Here is a 22900-nt window from a genome sequence, read left to right as displayed (position 1 = left end):
TTACAAAATTCATCCTGCGCTGCTTTTATGTTGGGCAAAATCCCATGCCTATAAATAAAAACATCAGCAATGCTTCAAAATGACAAAACTTTTATGTAGTGATCCCCTGACTGAAGTACAACATAATAATCCAGCAATTATTAACTGATTATTTCTAATAACACATGGACATAAATGTTTCAACAGCTATCAAGATCATGTTGACCATTGTGCACTGCAAAAAGTACCAATGAAGATCAACTTTCTTTCAATTTACTCAAATTTCATACCATTGACAATCTCTCTTGTTATGCCTAGAGCAAACATTTCATCAAGTGCGGACTATAAATGTAATAACCACATGGCATGTATCCAAATCCAAGGGATAACAGTAAGGTCTTCCTTTCCACTCTGCAAACGAACAGACTAAAATGCTGAAGAATCAAGTAGTGTCAACTTAGCTCAGTACTTTTGAAACTACACCTGCACCAACCGTTCTACCTCCCTCCCTCAAAGCAAATCTTTGTCCTGTTTGATTTAAAACAAGAAATACATTAAGGAGTTCTAATTATTTCTGACTCAACATGTAGGTCATGATGCGGGCACATATCCGCAACATGTTGGGTGCACTCCCCAACATCTATGCCACAAGTATTATGAAAGACGAAAGAAAATACAAAATATCAGGAGAAATAAATTTTGAAATGAAAATTTTCAGAAAATACACAATCCCCCACGTCAAACTAAGCACGAAATGCGGAAACACGGTCAAGTAAAATACTTAGCTTTATGCTACTGAGAACATCCATATCCATGTATAAATAAATGCATGTATTCCCATCATAACACAAATTCACACGGATAGAACAGAGACAATAACAGAAAGTTCAACAATTGCACAGTTGCACCATAAGTTATTTCTTTTATCATGTCAGGTAAATCTTAAAGAAATAAATTAGCTATTTAATTCTTTTATAATTTAATTAAAAGGCTGTCACATAATTGGCAAGGAAAATCCTTTTTCTGTTTTATGAATTTGATTCAGTATCAGATTCAAATCCTAAATAGCTATAAACAAATGAGACAACAAGATAAATCATATCTACTCTTTGCATGAAAGTAATATGATGTAAAGACAACCTATATGGATAGCCCTTATATATGATGAAATTTCTAACATGTAAAAAAGGGAGTGCTTACTAATGGAAAGAAATGACAGAAATGCATCACTTAATGACCAGAATTGATGTAATGTAGAAGCAAGCAAACCAACGTGTGTTCAAAAACTTAATGGTGCCTGCCTAATTCACATATACTCCAGTAGGCACACAAGAACAAAATATAATGCATGAAAAATTAAGCTTACTCAGATATCTCACAGTGATATACACAACAAATATCAGAGCACAACACTAGGGTAGGAAAAAATTATGGTTCTTCTGTTTTACGGCCTAAGAGATCAACATACAACTCCTTTAATTTAATTATTCTAAAACGGAATTAAACTAGACATACCTGATTCAAGCGGAACAGGTGAAATCAGTTCAAAAACTGCAGTCACATTGTCCCCAGGCATAACCATCTTAACATTTTCAGGCAATTCTACTTTTCCAGTTATATCTGCAGTCCTCATATAAAACTGAGGCCTGTAATTTGAAAAGAAGGCAGTATGGCGTCCACCTTCATCCTTTGTAAGTACGTATATCTCAGCCTCAAATTTCGTGGATGTCTTAATAGAACCTGGCTTGGCAATTACCTATACAATAATACGGTAAGATAGTAAAGCAATTCTTACAAAATGCATGTTCACCATTTAATGCCATTGCTCAGTGTGATTTCATAATTCAAATTCAACTAGCACAAGTCAGATTTGTCACAGGCACCATTGATCAAATCTTGTCTGATGAAGCACATAATTACTGCTATTTATAAGTGTGAGCAAGTGCACTAAGAGTACTCTGTATAGAACTATAGATGCAGCATAAATTTGAGGCAGAAAGTAATTAAACTAAGTTTCACACAATAAATTGGGAAATTTTACCAAAATCGGTAAAAGAGTTCGTTTTTCACGTCTAAATATCAACTTATTTAAGCAACATATGAATTCTACATTATGCTGCAGGGTCCATCAATCAAAGTTTTCTAGTGCTTGATATGTTCTACTTACTTGACCACGCTGGATTTCTTCACGTTTTAGACCACGAAGAAGAAGACCCACATTGTCACCAGCCTAATAACATTTACAAACTCATCATTATTTTAATATCAGCTGTGCAAGAGCCATTCTATCTGAAAGTATTATCAATCACTTACTTGCCCATTGTCCAATATTTTTTTAAACATTTCAACACCAGTGACCGTAGTTTTCAAAGGACCTCCCTGCATTGAATAGGATTGAAAAAAAATACACTCAATATTTAAACCAGATATTCCAAGTATGGATTGACTGCAAAGATCTGAAGAGGACCTTCTACTAAATGTCAAATCCAATCTAAGCTTAAAGGAGACACAGGCACACAGCCTATCAGTAATGACAGACTAATTAATTTATTACAAGGGAATGCCCGAGGATTTTTCACAGAAATAAGAAAAAGAATACATGATTCTCGAGCTTACCTGCCTTAACCCCAAAACCTCAACTTCCTCACCAACTTTGATAGTTCCTTGTTCAACACGACCAGTGGCAACAGTTCCACGACCCTTAAACAAACAACAACATCATCAAAAGTTTACGGGAAGCACATAATTTCTACCAAAAAAAAGCATGCAATTCGCTTTCACAAAGAAATGCTAGCAATTACTGATGAATGGATTTTTTTTTACCTGAATTGAGAATACATCTTCAATAGGCATAAGGAAAGGCTTATCAAGCTGGCGTACTGGGTCAGGAATGTATTCGTCCACAGCATCCATTAATTTTAAAATAGCCTTTTTGCCTATCTCTTCATTTGTACCATTTAAAGCAGCCAAAGCCGAACCCCGAACGATAGGGATCTCATCCCCAGGAAACTTGTAGAAGCTGAGAAGCTCTGCCAAATGCATAAGCTAATGTAAAATACTTGTACAGTCAAACTAACTAGAGTGATTATATATATGTGTGTACGTGTACGTGCACGTGCAAGTGCATGTACAGTGTGTGTGAAACAAAAATCTAAAAAAGGCACCCTACCACGGAGCTCCATTTCCACAATCTCCAACAACTCAGGATCATCAATGGCATCAACTTTATTTAGAAAACACACAAGTGATGGCACACCAACCTGTAGAAATACATTAAAAATCCTCATACAGTTAACTTCAAAAGCATAGATAAAATTTACAAGCCACTCTTAGCAGGGCACCCACCTGGCGTGCAAGCAGAATATGCTCCTTGGTCTGTGGCATGGGTCCATCGGGGGCAGATACAACAAGAATACCCCCATCCATTTGTGCAGCACCAGTAATCATGTTCTGCAAAACATGAATAGGTGCATGAGGGCATACAAAAGTTTAGATGAAGAGAAATGAAAAAAAAATTACAAACTTCATAAATAAATTAACTTGAAAATATCTTTTTTTAGTAACAGAATTTGGTTTATTAGGTAAAGTAAGATAATTAAATAAGGACAGTTGACGTTCATAGTGAATACTTTCAAAGAGATGCAAGTCAACAAAAGTGAGGTCAAATTACAAGCCAATCTAAGTATTTTTTTCACCTAATTTTTGCATGGATATAAAAACCAATATGTGATTATTTACATAGTCATAAAGGTGCAGTAATATGTCCAAAATTGAACACTCATACAAGTTCATGAAACAAGACTAAGTCTATAAAGATTCAGATAAAATGCATAAAAGTGTAGTCCGTTAATGAAGGGTTAATCTTTTTGACAACCACTTCTATTGGTTGGACCTAGCATGGTAATGCTACAAAATGTGATTATTTACGTCGTCATAAAGGTGCATCAATATGTCCAAAATTGAACACTCATACAAGTTCATGAAACAAGACTAAGTCTATAAAGATTCTGATAAAATGCATAAAAGTGTAGTCCATTAATGAAGGGTTAATCTTTCTGACAATCGCTTCTATTGGTTGGTCCAAGCATGGTAATGCTACAAAATTTTCAAATGGATTAAATTACTTCTTCATAAAACCAAAAGAGTTGTACAGCTTACCTTAACATAATCTGCATGTCCTGGACAGTCTACATGTGCATAGTGTCTCTTAGCAGTTTCATACTCCACATGTGCCTGCAAAATCAGATTAATCTTGAGGTAAGCAGATGTTATTTTGAGAAGATGAATTTGGTAAAAGAAGCAAAATGGGATGGCACAGCTGCAGCAAAAAGAGTAAGCACAAATGAAACAAAAAAAAAAGTATTCCAACCGTTGCAATTGTAATTCCTCTCTTTTTCTCTTCTGGGGCCTTGTCAATTTCATCAAAAGCAATAGCCTTAGCTTTTCCTTCTTCCGCTAGCACCTAGAGAAACATCACATGAAACATTTCGTATTTCATACTAAATTATTCATTATTGTAGTCCAGCTTTCAGTTAAGAAACCAGATTAAAACTGAGCAAAATAATAAAATCCACATTCAAAAGCAACCAAATTAAAAAACAACCAGACCTTCGTAATAGCTGCAGTCAGAGTAGTCTTCCCATGATCAACATGGCCAATAGTTCCCACATTCACGTGAGGCTTCCTGCCAGCAAATAATTTCAAACAAATAAGAATCCAAAACAAAAACCCCCACTAACAATGGCTTGACAACACAAGAATCCACACTATGAATGCACATGCAACAACATTGCCTGTTGTAAATTGTCAAATTGTATATATTTCGTTACAAATATCAGATTATAAGTTATTTTCCTAATTCTAAAGGTCCCAACCTCCTTTTCCTGCTAGGATTGGAAAATCCTATACATTACATGAGACCTTGTCTTTTTGAAATAGTATAAAAATAAGTGCTCCAAATCATTTCTATTTGACTCAGACCTATTCTAAAACAGTGGATGCCGAACAAATAAAAATTCGTAAGGTCTAAATTCTACAATTGTAGATCCATGGGACTTAAATTTGGGTAAGCTATTTTTGGGTCAATCTATTAGGAATAGGGATATATATTTAATGTAAACTTGCAGAGTGTTTTGATTCAAAGATAGGTTAAAAAATGGAGAACCTGAAATACATAATTGAACGCATGGTTTTCAAGCCTAAGACACTATAACCAAAAACATGTAAAAGTAATTACAATGATAAAATAACTCTCACTTTCTTCTATACAAATCTAAAGCAGAAACACCAAAAACCACCATTTTGTGTGTAAGAATAATGGTTCAATTGTTAGTTACCATATACCAAACATTTAAGCTTTTAGAACAACTGCTAATTTATTATTGCGAACACTGTTCACCTCCCATTTTTAAAATTTAAATTTAGTGAGGCGTTGCCTTAGAGCCTAGGCAAGCAAGGCAACTGCCTTAAGCCATGAAAAAGGCACTAAGTCAAGAGCCATAGGTTTATATATATATATATAGAAGCTTGTTGTAAAACCTATTATTATATTACTAATTTACATAAGCTTGTTTCAGAACCCATTGTTTGATTAATTAATTTACAGAAATATGTAAAACTTATTGTTAGATTAATTAAATTATAGAAGATAGTTGTAAAACCTATTGTTAGAATAATTAAGAGCCTAAACCATGTTAAGGCTACTTTGAAATCAATTAATAGACCTAATTTCTTCATGTAACACATTTTACAAACACTTAATTATAATATTTCAATACATTAGGTATGTATGATTTTAAGTTCTACATGTATCATAACTGTATTTAGAATTTGGTGCCTCGCTTTAATCAGGCTAGCACCTTTTTTTCACCTCATGCCTCAGAGCCTCAGGCAATACAAGGCCTTGGAGCATTAAGGTGGCCTTTTGCTGTTGACTACCTTGGTTGAGCCCCCCAATTGTCAAGGAGGAATTTAGACCCAAACATGAGCGAGAGTATTATAATAAAGATGAAAATTCACTAGTTCCTAACCACTTCAACTTTTAGGGTAACTATTAGTTTATCATTGTGTTTCCAGAAAATGGGTGTCAGTTCATTATTTGATAAAATAAAGAAATAAAGATTTCATTTTTCTTTTAGAACACTACTGCTACCAAAACTCTACATTAACTGCTTTCAAAAAGGACCAAAAAAAGGATATTTTTTCATCATACCACTAAATATGCCCTAAACATTCACGTAAACACTTTGCTGGTCACCATTTTGCAAACCAATTCTACACCTAGATAATTGTTCCAACTTTCCAATGCTACCATTTTTTTTGAACCATAACATTGCAACGCTACTATCAGATCTTAATCGCATCAATTCAAATACAGGAAAAAATATATACATCCATACATTATCGTCATAGTCACCATCATCATCAGCAACAATCAACAACAAAGCCTTAATCCCTATGTTACTTCATTAATTACAGTGTCATTCTTTACTACTTTTACTAACGTATAAGTTCATACACACATACATAACTGCTTTCCAGAAACTATTAAAGTTTAAAGGGAACTCCGTTTATACCACCAAAAATATGCCCTCAAAATCTCAAAGTCATAACTTTACTAATCAATTTAACACACAAAGCCATCGAAATCTCAAAGTCAAAACTACATTGGATCACTAAAAACCCATTTCGCTAATCAATGGATGGGGAACTTACGTTCGGGTGAAGGTGGCCATGGATCTCCAAAACGAAGAGTGGCCGGAAACTCTGTCATTTCCGGAGATCGAATCGGAGAGAGAAAGTACCGACCCTCTACAGCAGGAGTAGTAGATTTGGGAGGAGTAAGGAGGGAGGAGGAAGAGGCGCTTGGAACTAGGGTTTCTGAGAGCCACCGAAGCCATTTTTGAAAGAGAATCGAAGAAAAAACACAAAAGCCCTAGACCTAGTAACTTGGTCAGGAAATGGCAAGCTTCATAAGAACTGAGAGTAAGAGAGTGTGAGAGAGAGAGGCGTAAGGGTTTAAGGGTTGTCTTTGATGATGGGTTTCGAGGGTTTTAGATTTGGCGGTGTTTGGGTTCGGTTTTTTGTTGCTGCCTTGTGCCCATTAGAGCCCAGCCCAGCCTATCAAAGCCCAACTCATTATCAATTGAGGTATAAGATTCTAATTGAAAAATTTATTCTAAATCCAATAATTTAGGGATGTAATAAATGAAACTGTGGGGTTTTAAGAAATAACAAATTAATAGTATGTTACCATTGCACAGCCTTGGTGGCTGGTGCAGTGGTTACTCCACAAGTATAAGTGTTTATGAGTATGGTTTTCAAATCCAAACTATTCACTGAACTGTAAAAGGGAGAGATTCAAGATTTTTATGGTCGAACCGTAATAATATCATAATTAATTTAATAATTATTTAAATATAAATAAATATATTAAATTTGTAAATATTAGCAAAATTTACTAAAAATATCTTAAAAATTGAAACAAAATTTCAATGAAATTTTCATGATATTATAAGGTTAACATAAAATAGTACATTATAAGGTTAATAAAAAATAGTACAACATAAATAAGCATAAAAAGAAATTTTATAATAATCCTTCAAGAGAAATCATTTCAATTAACTAAAAACGACTTTTAAAATAAATTCATAAATTGCATAGGTATTATTCTTAAATAAAAATTTAATTTAGTAATGAAAAAAAAATTAGTAATATTTAATATGTTGAAAAAGATGACATAGAAATTTAGAAACTATAAATCATATAAATTTAATAATACTGCATATTAGCTCCCAAGAAGGGCACTTGGTCCGTTAGTCATGGCTTCAATTTATAATAAGAGATGAAGAAAGGGTAAAAGAGGGGGAAAAAAGAGGTGAGAAGAACGACGTGACGCCACGTGATCATATAAATTGAAAATTATAACATTATTTTGCTAATTTTAAAGAAATATATAAAATGATATCATAATGGCAAAATTAATTTAAATTTTATAAAATTATTAACACAGTTTACTTTACATAAAACTTTATTATCAGAATTTATTAAATTATAATACTATTTTGATTAAAATAAAGTACAAAAAAACTATGTTATATACCTTATAATATACATTTCTTTTTTTCTTATAGTCTACTCTAGTTTAAAGTTTAAACAGCACATTAGATTTGTGTCGCGTAGCTTATCCAATCATTTGACCTGAAACAAGATACCAAACAAAAGAAAAGTTCAACTTGCAAGACACCCATTTCGTACCAAACTTGCAAGGGATTTATCTTCACGTTCCAGCCACATATAAAGGAACATAATTTTATAGATTGTTTTATCCATAGACCCCATCCAGCTTTCTTCAATTGGTATGGCTCTTAAAGCCTATATTTTTCACATTCTTACCTTAACTTTCTTAGTCTTGCCTATTGTTAGCTCTGCCAACTTCAGTATCCCAGCAATTTTCAACTTTGGTGACTCAAATTCAGATACTGGTGGCTTGGCTGCAGGAATTGCTTTCCCGATTGGACAACCTAATGGACAAACATACTTCCTTAAGCCATCTGGGCGGTTCTGCGATGGTCGTTTGATCATTGATTTTCTAGGTAATGTATCTTTAACAACTTCCAGTTCTTGCATAGGAGCATGTTGAAACAAGAAAATAAATTTTGATTGCACAAAAACAATGCATGGAATTTGAGTTGTTACTTCAAAATACAAATGCCCACACACACATGCTAAAGAACATTACTACTATGAGTTTATCAGTTTGAAATAATTTTATTTCATATAAATATATGAAAGGCCTAAAACTTCAAACTTTAATGATGTGAAGACAAAGTAGAATGAGGCTGTGTTCACACTTAGATTCTTATTTTTGAGCTTATAAGTATGTAGGTTCCTTATGCATATTTATATGCAGCAGTGAATGCATTGGACCTTTCATTTCTCAATCCATACTTGGATTCAATTGGTATACCAAATTTCCAGAATGGGTGTAACTTTGCAACTGGAGGATCTACTATACTTCCAGCTAATGCAGCATCAGCAAGCCCTTTCTCCTTTGGAATTCAGGTTGCTCAATTTGTCAGATTCAAGACTCGAGTCCTAGAATTACTAGTAAAAGGTATTAGTACTATAAGTGTAACAACACCCAGGTTTAAGGTTAATGACATTGTTAAGTAAATGGTTGTTTTCAGAGAGTTAGAATGTAATTTTCATGTGTTTGTCACAGATAAGAAACTTCAAGAATTTATTCCTTCACAAGAATCTTTTAGGCAGGCCCTCTACATGTTCGATGTAGGTCAGAATGATCTGGACGGAGCATTTTATTCAAAATCAGAAGATGAAGTACTTGCTTTGATTCCCATCATTTTAACAGAATTTGAGGCTGGAGCTAAGGTTATTTCATCTATTTTGCCTAACCTAACAAATTAATCCAGTTGATTTTAGTAGAACCATCAAGTATCTCTTTCCTTACCTTCTCTTGCTTTTTCAGAAATTATATAATGAGGGTGCAAGGAATTTATGGATTCACAACACTGGTCCCCTTGGATGCTTACCTAGAATAATTGCACAATTTGGAAAAGACTCATCAAAACTTGACCAGTTCGGATGTGTTACCTCACACAACAATGCTGCTAATCAATTCAACATGCAACTTCATGACCTTTGTACAAAATTTCGGGTACTCCCTGGGGCTAATGTCACATATGTTGACATTTTCTCAATAAAATTAAACCTCATTTCAAATTATTCTCTATATGGTAAGTTACCATTACCAATCTTGAAATTTGTACTTTTTACTTTGTTTTATTGCATTTTCCGCATTTATCTGTTTATCTAATTAGTTGGATTGTCTGTGAACTATTTGGCTTTCAGGATTTAAACAACCTTTAGCTGCTTGCTGTGGCTATGGGGGGTTGCCATTGAATTTTGACAACCGAATTGCTTGTGGCCAAACCAAGATTCTAAATGGGAGCTCGGTGACAGCAATACCATGCAATAATACTGCGGAGTACGTGAATTGGGATGGAAACCATTATACAGAAGCTGCAAATGAATATATTTCATCACATGTATTAACAGGAAATTACTCAGACCCACCTCTCTTAGTGAATGCACAATATCATATAGAATCAAAACTATTTGACCCAAAAACTATATAAGAATGTAAGATTGTAGTAGTTTCCTCCCTCAAAAAAAGAAAAAAAGATTGTAGTAGTTTTCAAGACTTCATATGATGAGTCTAAATTCCAATACCAATTGAATTTCTTATGGAGTTGGAGTTTGTGCATAAACTTAATGTTTGTCCAATTCCATTAACAGAAGCTCTCACTTTCTCTCTCTTAATTCGGCCTACATAAAACCAAATTTGCTCTCAGTTTTTGCACCCAATTATTCACTTGACACAAATATTAAAAAATTAGCTAGAACACATGAGGCAAAATTGAACTCCAATCGTAATCCAATTTAGAATCTAATTGGACTTTCTCTAAGTTTTGGCTTTAATCTTTTATATATATTGTAAGGACCTGAATTGAGTTCCTAGCCTAAGGTATGAATGGACTTAGGCCCAAGAAGCCCAAAACAATGAATTTGTAGAGAATGAGTTAGAAAAACTGAGCTTTAGTTAACCAATCAACAAGTTAGGTAGGCTTGATGACAAAGGAGTGAAAATATACAAGTTTAAACTGAAGGAAGAATGTTCTCGGCAATGTCCGAGGAGACTAAACTTTATATAATGTTCTTAAGTATGGTTACAAGTCTGGTTCTAAATTACTACAGTGTTTTTTTCTTGGCTTTTCCAATCCCTCTTCCATGGTGGGTCTCTTTCGTTATATAGTTCCCTTCAAACGATCCTAGCCTTCCATTTGTTGATCATCCAAGTTTCTACTTGAGTATCCGTCCCATTGAACACCCCCTCCCCCTAAGCCTCTTTGTGCGTTGGGACAGCAAATCTAGCCCTGTTTAAGAATCTTCTCCACATTAATGTAGCCAAAAAGTTAGCTGCAGAGCCTTTAATGCGGTAGTAGCAGCTTTCTCCTTAGATATTTTAAGACTTCCCCCTGTCTTGTGTTTCTATAATGCCCATCCATTCCAACAGAATTTCCTAAAACATTCCCCTGAACTGCAAACCACCTTTGCTGACCTCGGCCTTGATCAGCCGAGGATGCATTCATCCTCGAACAACCCTTCTAGGCCATTATGACCACAAATGACTTCTTCATTCACTAAAATAAACTCCCTTGACAATGTCCACTCCTGCTCGAACGACCCCTTGTCTTCAGATTGGGCCGCTGGTCCAATATCTGCATGGATCATGAGCTCCTGGCCTAATACCCCTACAATAGCCCCTCGAGATTCTTCTTTCTATCTCCTCGGCATGAAAGGAGGATTTCAATGTTACCTTAGCTGGTCCGTGCTCATCACACGTCACCTCTGCCTACGCGAACGCCTTTTTAACTGCTCAAGACACGCTCCTGACGCTTCAGCTTACGAGACACACTCCTCATTAAATTTTTACGGCCTCATGTCTCCCACGTTCTACTGTGCAATGCAAATCCAACGACTGAGAACTTTGCTGGGACTTGGGCGAGAACTTTCCTGCTCTATAGTTCTTCCTTTGATATAAATATCACTCAAATCAAACACTTTCTTTACTTTAGCATTCACTTAGCTCTAACATACATACACTGAATCTGCCAACCTTCCCAACTCGCTCGTGCTCTTACAAATACCAAAAGCCCATCCAAGGATATTCTTTTTTCTGTAAGTGCTCATAAATCCCTTACATTTTATTTTCCCACACACCTTTCTTTTCTCTGTGTCCTTTCCTCTTCGACTCTTCTTCCTTTGCATCATCTTCTTAGTGCGTCCAATTCTCCCTTAGGAATGGGTAGATTCAAAAGTTTGGTAAACTCTGAAGAGGGATTAGAGAGCTTTAGAGCTCTGTATAGGATTCCTCCAGGGGTAGGTATTAGGTATTGTAAAAAAGGAGAGTGGCACGAAAAAAGGCAAGAGGTAGAAGTGGTAATCCCAATGATCGCCTTTATAGAGGGTGAGATGAGGATTCCTATGGGCACCATGACCAAGGACTATCTTTGGTAGGGCCCATAGGTTAGCTCCCACCTAATGCGCCCTAAACATGTTTAAGATTTTAGGGTGTGTGGACGCCCTCAATGAAAAGATGGGTTTAAGGCTTACCCATCATGATGTCAACTGGGTTTATAATCTCCATGACCTGAAGGGGCAGGGGTATTACCTAAAGTCTAGGTATCTTGAAGTTAGGCTCATCCAATGCCTTCCTGACTCCAACAAAGGTCTAAACAAAGATTTTCTGATTGTGACAGGGGAATGGCATGTGGCCTCCCCTGCCCAACGAAAGAGGGGCAGCCAGGTGGGGTATTAGGTCCAGGGTGCTTATTTATAAGTCCTTTCTTTTCTTTCGATTTGTTGTATTTTCACATCTGATAAAATTTGGTTTTTCCTGATGATTTTGCAGATAGACACACCGCTAAGCCGAACTTTAGCCTGGTCAATAATGAGAGTCTAGATAAAATACTCTGGGCCAAGGTTTTCGTACATGAAGATGGCCAATTGTGAGCGGCTCACCTAATCTTAGGGTACAAGCTGATCTCGACTGGATTTCAAGCTCCAAAGTGTGTGATCAAAGCCAAAGACCCCCATCTACACCGTATAAGCATCGTCGTCCCTAGGTTTCTTCTTCCCGAGGGTATTCCTACCCCAGAAGGCACTCTCAGCACTCAACCAATCCCAGAGGGCATTCCCAAAGTAGCTCCTCCATCTCAACACCTAACTGGTGAAGTTACTTCCTCTCAACCTACCACCAAAGAAGAAAACGAGGAAGAAGAAGAAAAGGAAAAGGAGATTGTGGACGTCTCAAACTCAGAGGATCTCTACGAGGTATTTAACCAACCCCCGTCTCCTGTGGCATCAACTAGTGTCCTCGGCCAGTCGACCCAATTCAATCCAGTCGTTTCGAAGGAGTTACTCTTTTTTCAAACAAGATGGGGATTCAAAGGAAGCAAAAGTCAACTCTCCTGGAGTTACTGGAGTCTCAACTGGGGAGGGATGCACCTATTAAGGCTTCTCAGACCAGGCTCCCCACTCCTCCACCTACCCAACCCTTCCGAGCTGATCCAGCTGACCAAAAAAAGGAAAAAAAAGGATAAAGGGAAAAAGGTGATGGAGGGTGGGAAGAACCAACCTCCCCAAGAGACCGAGCCCTAGAGGGGGGGCCAAGCAACCTCGAATGATGCAAACGAGGTCAGCCACCGAAGGGGAGAAAAAGGTTTACCACCAAATTGCAGCCCTTGTCTAGGCCCCACAGATGAAATTGGATGGAGCTCCTCTTCTTAATGATGCCTCCATCCGAGACTTCCAATGGGGCACAGCTGGGTACGTGGTAGATGTGGTGGAACAATCCTTATTACTACCCAAGGACATGGCTGACCTCAAGTCTATAAGGAAACACGAAGTCTTCCTCAGACTAAAGAGGGACTTGGCAATGGTAAGTTAAGTTTTTTTTTTTTTTTTTAATTTTTTTTTAAGTCAAGCCCCTTTCCTTTTCAAGCCATCCAAGCCACTTTCAGGGCCAAGGAGATGGTGAACTACTCTCATCGCAAGATGAAGGAGGAAGAGGGGAGAAGGATTGCAGCCGTGGACACCTTCCACGTGGCTGAAAAGAGCAACAAAGAGCTGAAAACCAAGCTGCAGGAAGAGGAGAAGGAAAGGAAAAGCATCACCGCGGCCTTGGATACCGTGGAGAGGCAAGCCAAGACCCAGAGGCTACTTTTGTGCAAAGCCGAGGACCAACTGGCCGCCTCCAAGGAACAGATTGCTGCCCTGAAGAAGAAGTTGAAGGAGGTCGAGATGGCCAAGGCTCAAGCTGAGAAGCCAAGGAAGAGGCAGAAAAGGTCAGGGACGAGGCAGAGCAACATGGATACGACATTGGTGTGGCCGAGACCGAGGTCACCCTTAGGGCTGAGGTCCTAAAGGTATGTAGAATTTACTATGCCCAGGTATGGGATGAAGCCCTCAACCAAGCTGGGGTTGAGACTTCTTCTATGCTTAGGAAGGCAGAAAGTGTCTACTACCCCCCAGCCATACGCCCTTCAAGCTCTTTAGGCTCTAAGGCCGCCTCAACGTCCTCAGAGGCAGGTGAAGGTCAAGGCAGCCCACCCAAAGCCCCTCCTACAGCTAATACTTCCTCCAAGGGGGCAGAGCGGGCCAAGGATACTGCAAAGACTAGGGATATCAACAAAAAAGTGGTCCAAGGTGCTGACCTACCTCCAACTACCCCAAAAGATCCTTCCAAGGAAAAAGAAGTTTCTCAGAGCATGGAGCTGGCGTTGGCCACTCTCCCCATACCCCTAAAGGAAGATCCTAAGGCCAAGGCCCAAGTATCCTCCCCGGCAGCAACTACCCAACCTCCCAAGAATCCAAAAGATAAAATTGTAATAAAAATGAAACAATAGGTTGTCCTTTTTTTTTCTTTTTTTTGTACTTGTGTCAAGCTTTTGTAATCTACTTGCCTTTATAGAAGTTCAATATTAATGAAATTTGCAAGTCTTTCCTTTATGAATTTGACATTAACACTAATCCAAACTTAAGCTTTACTTGCTTCGACATTTAGAAAAATAGGTAATAATGAAGCATGTCTTGAATTACAGATCTGCATAAGTGACAACATCATTCTCACATATCACACGATCAATAGCAAAACATGTTCAATTTACCTTAGAGAAAATATACAATAATATAACCTGCATTTAGGTTTAAACTTACTCTGCACCATACTTATTATTAAGTTTAAGGCAACAAAAGGGGTAATCAACTCTTAAACAAGCATATGTAAGCCTGTAAATGCTTTAAGTGACGCTCATGCATATCCATTTGAGTTAGTTACCACAATGAAGATCTTTACTGTTTAGAGTAGCTGATCACCCTTGACATTTAAGTAATCCATAAGAAATACTTGTCTTACCTCAAGTAAGTGGGATGAACTGAGGCTTTGTCTGGACATTTGTCAAAAATGATAGGAAGTATTAATGATTAAAGGACATTAATTTATCCAAAGCATGTGGTCCAAGGAGCCAGGCAGAGCTAAGATTTTGTTTGATACTTAGAACAGTGATTAAAATATATCAATTTACCCAAGGTATGTGATCCAAGGAGCCAAGCATGATCAAGGTTCTGTTTGATACTTAGATAGATGTTAGGGAGTATTAATTTACCCAAGGTATGTGGTCCGAGGAGCCAGGCATGACCAAAATTCTGTTTAATACTTAGAATAGTGATTAAAAGATATCAATTTACCCAAGGTATGTGGTTCGAGGAGTCAGGCATGACCTTCTGTTTAATACTTAGAACAGTGATTAAAATATATCAATTTACCCAAGGTATGTGGTCCGAGAAGCCAAGCATGACCAAGATTCTGTTTGATGCTTAGATAAATGTCAAGGAGTATTAATTTTCCTAAAGTATATCGTTCGAAGAGCCAGGCATGACCAAGGTTCTGTTTGATACTTAGATAGATGTCAAGGAGTATTAATTTTCCTAAAATATGTGGTTCGAGGAGCCAAGCATGACCAAGGTTCTGTTTAATACTTAGAACAGTGATTAAAAGATATCAATTTACCCAAGGTATGTGATCCGAGGAGTCAAGCATGACTAAGGTTCTGTTTGATACTTAGATAGATGTCAAGGAGTATTAATTTTCCCAAGGTATGCAGTCCGAGGAGCCAGGCATGACCAAGGTTCTGTTTAATACTTAGAACAGTGATTAATAGATATCAATTTACCCAAGGTATGTAGTCCGAGGAGCCAAACATGACCAAGGTTTTGTTTGATACTTAGATAGATGTCAATGAGTATTAATTTTCCCAAGACATATGGTCCGAAGAGTCAGGTATGACCAAGGTTCTATTTAATACTAAGATTGATAGTAGAACGCATGACATACAATATAGAAGACCCAAATGTGGTGAAGAAAGCTTTTATTAATAATAGTACATTCTCAGGTTATTTACATTCCAGGGGCATGGTACAGCCTTTTCCTTTAGATCCTTAAAATAATATGCTCCTATTCTGGCCACCGATGTGATACGATATGGCATTCCCAATTGGGTCCCAATTTTCCCCATGCTAGGTTCTTTGCAGTACCTAAAACCTTTCTTAAGACCAAGTCTCCAACTGTCAGTGGCCTTAACTTTACGTTGGCATCATATCCCTGCTTGAACTTGTGTTGATAGTAGGCCAATTGGACCATGGCATTCTCTCTTCGTTTTTCAATTAAGTCTAAACTCTTCTCCAACAGCCCATCGTTGTTGCTCGGAGTGAAAGAACTCGTTCTCAGCGTAGAGAATCCAGTCTCCAGAGGAATGACAGCCTCGACCCCATAAGTCATCGAGAAGGGCATCTCCCTAGTGGATTTGCGAGAAGTAGTTCAATAAGTCCAAAGGACGTGTGGCAACTCTTCCACCCATTTTCCCTTCGCGTAGTCCAATCTCTTTTTAAGTCCATTCACTATGACCTTATTGACAGCCTTAACCTGTCCATTCCTTTGTGGATAAGCCAGAGTAGGATACCTGTTCTTTATTCCCAAATCGCAGCAATGTCTTATTTCCTACTGCCTTGGGGAAAGGACCTACAATGTCCAAGCCCCATTGAGCAAAAGGCCAGGGGTTAGATAGTGGATTGAGGACTCCACCAGGTTGATGAATGTTTGGTGCAAATTTTTGGCATTGGTCGCACTTCTTCACATATTCCTGTACTTCTTTCTGCATATTTGGCCACCAATAACCTTGTATGAGGGCCCTGTGAGATAAAGATCTGCCCCCCGTGTGGCTTCCACAAATCCCTTCATATAATTCTTCCAGGAGTAACTCAACTACTTTAGGGTGTACGCATAGTAGGTATGGGCTAGAGAATGATCTTTTATACAACTTTTGGTCCTCGGACAGCCAAAACCGAGGAGCTTTTCTCCATATCTTGTCAGCCTCGGACTTACTCTCAGGAAGGACATCTTCCTTAAGAAATAGCACAATAGGGTCCATCCAGTTAGGCCCCATCCTTATTTGGTGAACATGAACCACATTCCTTTCCACTTCGGAGGGTTTGCACAAGTCCTCCACAAGGATTACCCGAGGTAAGCTCTGGGCCGAAAAGGTTACCAATGTGGCGAGAGAGTCCGCATGTGCATTTCTACTTCTAGGAATTTGTGATAAAATAAAAGATTCAAATTCAGACTGTAAGTGTCTAACCTGGCTCAAATATTCCTGCATTCTAGGATCTCTTACTTCTAGCTCTCCCTGGACTTGGCCTACAACCAACCTTGAGTAAGAGAATATCTCCACTGTTTTTCCACCCATTTTTTGAACCATGGTTATCCCTACCAATAGAGATTCGTACTCGGCCTCATTGTTTGTGCCCAAGAATCCCAGTCTCAAGGATTTCTCAATTGCGATCTTCTCCGAAGATACCAGAACTAGCCCCACCCCAGATCCTCTATGATTAGCTGCACCACCAATGTAGACCTTCCAGGACAAGGGCTCTTGCAAGGAGATTACACCAACTGATTTTCCATCTATGTTTTGCTCCTCTGATCTATCTTCTGATAGGGTCTCGGCAAACTCAGCCACTAGGTCAACGAGGACCTAACCTTTGACAGAGGTGCGAGGCATATATTTGATATCAAAGGCCCCTAGGATCGTGCCCCATTTTGCAATTCTCCCTATGTAGTCAACGCTCCGAGGTAGAGATCTGAGCGGGAGCTGAGTCAAGACAACAACCGTGTGAGATTGGAAATAATGAGGGAGCTCATGCGTACCATGCACCACTGCCAGAATGGCCTTCTTAAGTGGTAAGTATCAGACCTCAGCTTCATGTAATGATTTGCTCATGTAATAGACTGGCCTCTACACACCACTGTCAACTCAGATCAACGCCAAACTTACTGCGTGGGAGGCCAATACAATGTAAGCAAATAGAATCTCTTCCACCTCGGGCCTGAACATAATGGGTGGCCGAGAAATGTACTCTTTCAACTGCTGGAAAGTTAGGGCACACTCTTCGATCCATTCAAATCCCTCCCATTTGTTCAACAACTGAAAGAAAGGCCTACACCTGTCTGCTGACCGAGAGATGAATCAGTGTAGAGTAGCAGTCATCCCAATTAGCCTCTGGACCTTTTTGGGATTCCGAGGTGGTTGCAAGTTGTTGATTGCCTTGATTTGGTTAGGGTTGACTTCAATTCCGCAGTGTGTGACCATGTAGCCCAAGAACTTCCCTGATCCAACACCAAATGAACATTTGGAAGCATTAAGTCGTAACTTATGCCTCCTTAAGATCTAAAAAATATTCTCGAGGTCATTGACATGCTCAGATTCCAACTTGCTCTTGACCACCATGTCATCTATATAGACTTCAACGTTTTTCCCTAACTGTGGCTCAAATATCCTGGTTATCATCCTTTGGTAGGTAGCCCCTGCATTCTTTAAATCAAAAGGCATCACCTTGTAATGGTAATTCCTAATAGGGGTGAGAAAGGTTGTCCTCTCTTGATCATCCAAGACTAAAAGTATTTGATGGTACCCTTAAAAGGCATCCAAAAAGCTCATCCAAGGATGGCCTACCGTTGCATCCACTAGTTGATCAATCTGAGGCATAGGGAAGGGGTCCTTTGGGTAGGCTTTGTTCAAATCCGTAAAATCTACACATACACGCCACTTTCCACTCTTATTCTTTACCACCATTGTATTAGCCAGCCATTCAGGGTAGAACACCTCTTTAATAGCCCCGACCCGCTTAAATTTCATCATCTCATCTTTGACTACGTCAGAATGATCCTTAGATGAGCGCCGAGGTGGTTGCTTTATGGGAACGACGGATGAGTTGATGTTCAAATGATGACAGATGAAGTTCGGATCCACCCCTAGATCCGAACTTCATCAGCATTCCAAGCGAATACGTCAACGTTCCTCTTAAGGAATTCCACCAACTCCTCTTTCTCTTGAGGTGGTAGTTGAGTCCCAACCTGAAAAAACTTCTTTGAATCACCACTTACAATAAATTTCTCTAAATATTCACATTTAGCATCCTCGGTTGGCCTCTTCACAGTTAATACCAGAGACTTTGATTGCGATAAGCCACCCTCAATAGAAGTTGAGGCCTCAGTTGCTGGCTAATGCAAAATTGCAGACACAAGGCATTGCCTAGCCATTGATTGATCCCCTATTAGCTCTTTAATCCGGTCTCCTGACGGATACTTCACTTTTTGATGCAAAGTTGAAGAAACAGCTCCTAGGGTATGGAGCCATGGTCTGGCCACAATGGCTGTGTAGGGTGAGTATGCGTCTACCACAATGAAGTCTATTTCCACCACCTCCGAGCCAGCCTGAACAAGCATCCTAATCTGGCCTCTTGAAATAACAGCGTTCCCATTAAAACTTACCAAAGGTGAATCATAGACTGTCAAATCTTCAGACTTTAAATTCAACCCCTTGTACAAATCAGGGTACATGACTTCTACACAACTGTCCTGGTCTACCATTACTCTCTTAACATCACACCCCCTTATTCTGAGGGTAACTACCAAAGCATCATCATGTGGTTGGATGGTTCCAATCTTGTCTTCGTCCGAGAAACTCAGCAATGGTCAAACCTCTATCCTAGCTCTCTTCGACTCGAAGTAAAAGTCCTCGGGCGGCAGCCTAGCTACAAACATCACCCTAGAAGAGTGAAAGCCAGTTCTCCCAGGCGCAGCAAAAATGACATTTATGGTACCTAGTGAGGGCCTTGAAGGAGTATTCCCCCGAGCCCCTGACCTTGATTGGTCCCCTTGTCCGTTGGGCCGGTACAGAAATTGTTGCAACTTTCCTTCCTTGATCAGTTACTCCAGATGGTTCCACAGTGTTCTACAGTCCTCGGTGGTATGTCCCCTCTCTTGGTGATATTGGCAGTGAAGGCTTTGGTTATGCCTCGAAGGGTCTCCACTCATTCTGTTCAGCCACTTGAAGTATGCCTCGTTTTTTTTCTTCTCCAAAACTTGATGTACTGATTCTTTGAACACAACGTTAACCACTTGAGGAGCTGCAGGCTCAGGCTACCCAGCAAAATCCCTCCGAGGTCTGTTATTGTTGTAACGGTCCGACCTGAAATCCCTTATCTCCTGAGGGATAACCTTACCTTTTCCCTTGCCTTACTATTGGTCCTCTTCAACCCTCTTATATTTATCAATCCGATCCATGAGCTGGCGTACACTAGTAATAGGTTTCCCAGTCAAAGACTTCCTTAAGCCATGCTCGCAGGTAGGCCGAGCTTGAAGGTGCTGATAGCTACATCGTCAAAATCACCATCTATCTCGTTGAACATCTCCCAATATTTGTCCGAATATGTTTTCAGGGTTTCCCCTTCTCTCATGGATAGAGACAGCAAGGAAGTTAAAGGCCGAGGAACCCTACTGCACATAAAAAAGCGGGATCCAAACGCCTGAGTGAGTTCCTTGAAGGAATCAATGGAACCTGCCCTCAGACCATCAAACCACCTCATCGCCATAAGCCCCAAACTGAATGGGAATATCTTGCACATCAAGGCCTCGTTCTTGGAGTGTACAGCCATCCTCTGATTAAAGTAGCTAACATGCTCCATAGGGTCTGTTCTACCATTGCACATAGTGAATGTGGGCTGAGTGAACCGCCAAGGAAGTCTCCCTCCCTCAATCCAGCACGTGAAAGGTGACCTGAAAATTTGTTTTAGCGCTTTACTCATAGTGTCGTTTCCCATGCCAATTGAAGACAAATTTCTGTTTCTGCGCTCATGATGATAGTCCTCATCATTTGAGAAAGACTCGTTAGGAGGAGTTCTTGATCTGCGCCTATAGCTGCCATCCTCTTCACCATTGGAAGAGAAGTCAAAATTGGATAGAGCTTGCCTTCGCCGTTCCTGGCGCAAGCTTCTCTTCAAGTGATCAATTTCCTTCTGCATGGCTTTGGTATCTTTCTCCTAGGAGAGATGGCTACCACCCCGAGAATGGCTTTAACTAGTATGAGTAGTATACACACTTCCCTCCTGGTCTCTCCTTTGCTCAAGTTCATGGAAGTGATTTCGACATTGAGATCCCATGGATTCTGCCTGATTTGAACCTGAACCTACCATAGTTAAATGTCAGACTCACTATCACACCAGTAATTCCTACAGACGACGCTAATTGTAAGGACCTGAATTGAGTTCCTAGCCCAAGGTATGAATGGACTTAGGCCCAAGAAGTCCAAATCAATGAATTTGTAGAGAATGGGTTAAAAAAACTAAGTTTTAGTTAACCAATCAACAAGTTAGGTAGGCTTGATGACAAAAGAGTGAAAATATACAAGTTTAAACTAAAGGAAGAACGTCTTCGGCAATGTCCGAGGAGACTGATTTTTATATAATGTTCTTAAGTATGGTTACAAGTCTGGTTCTATATTGCTACAGTGTTTCTTTCTTGGTGTTTCCGATCCCTCTTCCATGGTAGGTCTCTTCCGTTATATAGTTCCCTTCAAACGATCCTGGCCTTCCATTTGTTGATCATCCAAGCTTCTATTTGAGTATCCATTCCATCGAACACCCCTCAAGCATCTTTGTGCGTTGGGATAGCCAATCTAGCCCTGTTTAGGGGTCTTCTCCACATTAATGCAACATAAAAGTTAGTTGCAAAACTTTTTAATGCGATGATAGCAGCTTTCTCCCTAGATATTTTAGGACTTCCCCCTGTCTTATGTTTCTATAATGCCCATCCATATCGACAGAATTTCCTAAAATATTCCCCTTAATTACAGACCACCTCTGCTGACCTCGGCCTTAATCAGCCGAGGATGCATTCATCCTCAGAAAATCCTTCTAGGTCGTTATGACCGCAAATGACTTCTTCATTCACTAAAATAAACTCCCTTGACAATGTCCACTCCTGCTCGGACGACCCCTTGTCTTCAAATTGGACCGCCAGCCCAATATTTGCATGGATCACTAGCTCCTGACCCAATATCCCTATATATATATATATATATATATATATATTAAAATTCACCAATTCCTAACAACTTAAACTTTTAGAGAAATTAGTAATTTAATGTTGTGTTCCCAAAAAATGGGTGTAAGTTCATTATTTGATAATACAACAACAACAAACAAAACCTTAGTCTTAAAAATTATTTGATAAATAAATAAATAAATCATTTTACATCTACTTTCACAAATGACAATTTTTTTTTTTTAATTATCGTACAACTAAATATGTCCTAAGTACTGACAATCATGGTTGTCATATCAAGTGTCAAATCGTACAATCCTACTCGACCAAAAAGACTCAGATCGCAATAGGATCCTATATATGTCAAGATCGCATGTAGGATTAGTTGGATTGTTTGAAATCAGTAGGATTGAACCAATCTTACTTTACCAATGATCCTACTAAAAACCTAAATTTGTTTTGAGTTGTCTTTAAAAAAAGTCCAATCAACTCAATGGATAGAAACGACCCAATATGCCCATAATATAAATCAAAAAAACATTTTCACTTCATCTTTATTTCCAAATTGCTTTTGGATTTTATATTATAGTTAGCTACTTAACTAGTTGCCATTCACAAACTTATTCTGGATTTTGAACTTGGAAAATATTTTCCAAAGGTGTTGATACTTGGTGGCTAATTAAACGTTTGGTAAACTTTAATTTTTGGATACATTGTGTTAAAGTTTAAATATATTTGTTTCATTATTATAGAGTATAGACATAGCCACATTGGTTTCACAGTAATTCATGGTATAAAAATGACATCATATTGATGCAAATATTTTTTTTAAAGATAAATTCATACTTTAATTATGAAATTATTTAACATACAAAGCCACTATCAATGTTTTTTTGTTTTTTG

The 22900-nt window shown here is 38.5% G+C and overlaps 2 protein-coding genes across 3 annotated transcripts; one reads left to right on the top strand and one right to left on the bottom strand.

The window, feature by feature from the left end:
* Positions 1-7026, bottom strand: LOC115971402 (elongation factor Tu, mitochondrial). The gene is made up of 12 exons (XM_031091307.1): positions 6694-7026; positions 4588-4663; positions 4349-4441; positions 4138-4212; positions 3325-3429; positions 3149-3239; positions 2803-3008; positions 2596-2679; positions 2293-2358; positions 2147-2209; positions 1495-1735; positions 1-507 (listed from the first exon to the last, which is right to left on the bottom strand). Exons 1-12 carry the CDS (start codon positions 6876-6878, stop codon positions 437-439), a joined length of 1356 nt encoding a protein of 451 aa, XP_030947167.1. The 5' UTR covers positions 6879-7026; the 3' UTR covers positions 1-436.
* A 1171-nt stretch (positions 7027-8197) lies between these two features.
* Positions 8198-10251, top strand: LOC115971404 (GDSL esterase/lipase At1g54790-like). 2 transcript variants are annotated; one of them, XM_031091308.1, is made up of 5 exons: positions 8198-8573; positions 8891-9094; positions 9203-9369; positions 9467-9734; positions 9850-10251. In XM_031091308.1, the coding sequence occupies exons 1-5, from the start codon at positions 8339-8341 to the stop codon at positions 10134-10136; spliced, it is 1161 nt and encodes a 386-aa protein (XP_030947168.1). In that variant the 5' UTR covers positions 8198-8338; the 3' UTR covers positions 10137-10251. The 2 variants fall into 2 exon arrangements, with proteins under 2 accessions (XP_030947168.1, XP_030947169.1); XM_031091309.1 differs by having other exon boundaries at positions 8200-8573; positions 8894-9094.
* The last annotated feature ends 12649 nt before the right edge of the window (positions 10252-22900 follow it).

Source organism: Quercus lobata, chromosome 12 (assembly GCF_001633185.2).
Source record: "Quercus lobata isolate SW786 chromosome 12, ValleyOak3.0 Primary Assembly, whole genome shotgun sequence".
NCBI classification, from domain to species: domain Eukaryota; kingdom Viridiplantae; phylum Streptophyta; class Magnoliopsida; order Fagales; family Fagaceae; genus Quercus; species Quercus lobata.
This window is presented reverse-complemented; position numbering and strand designations above follow the sequence as displayed.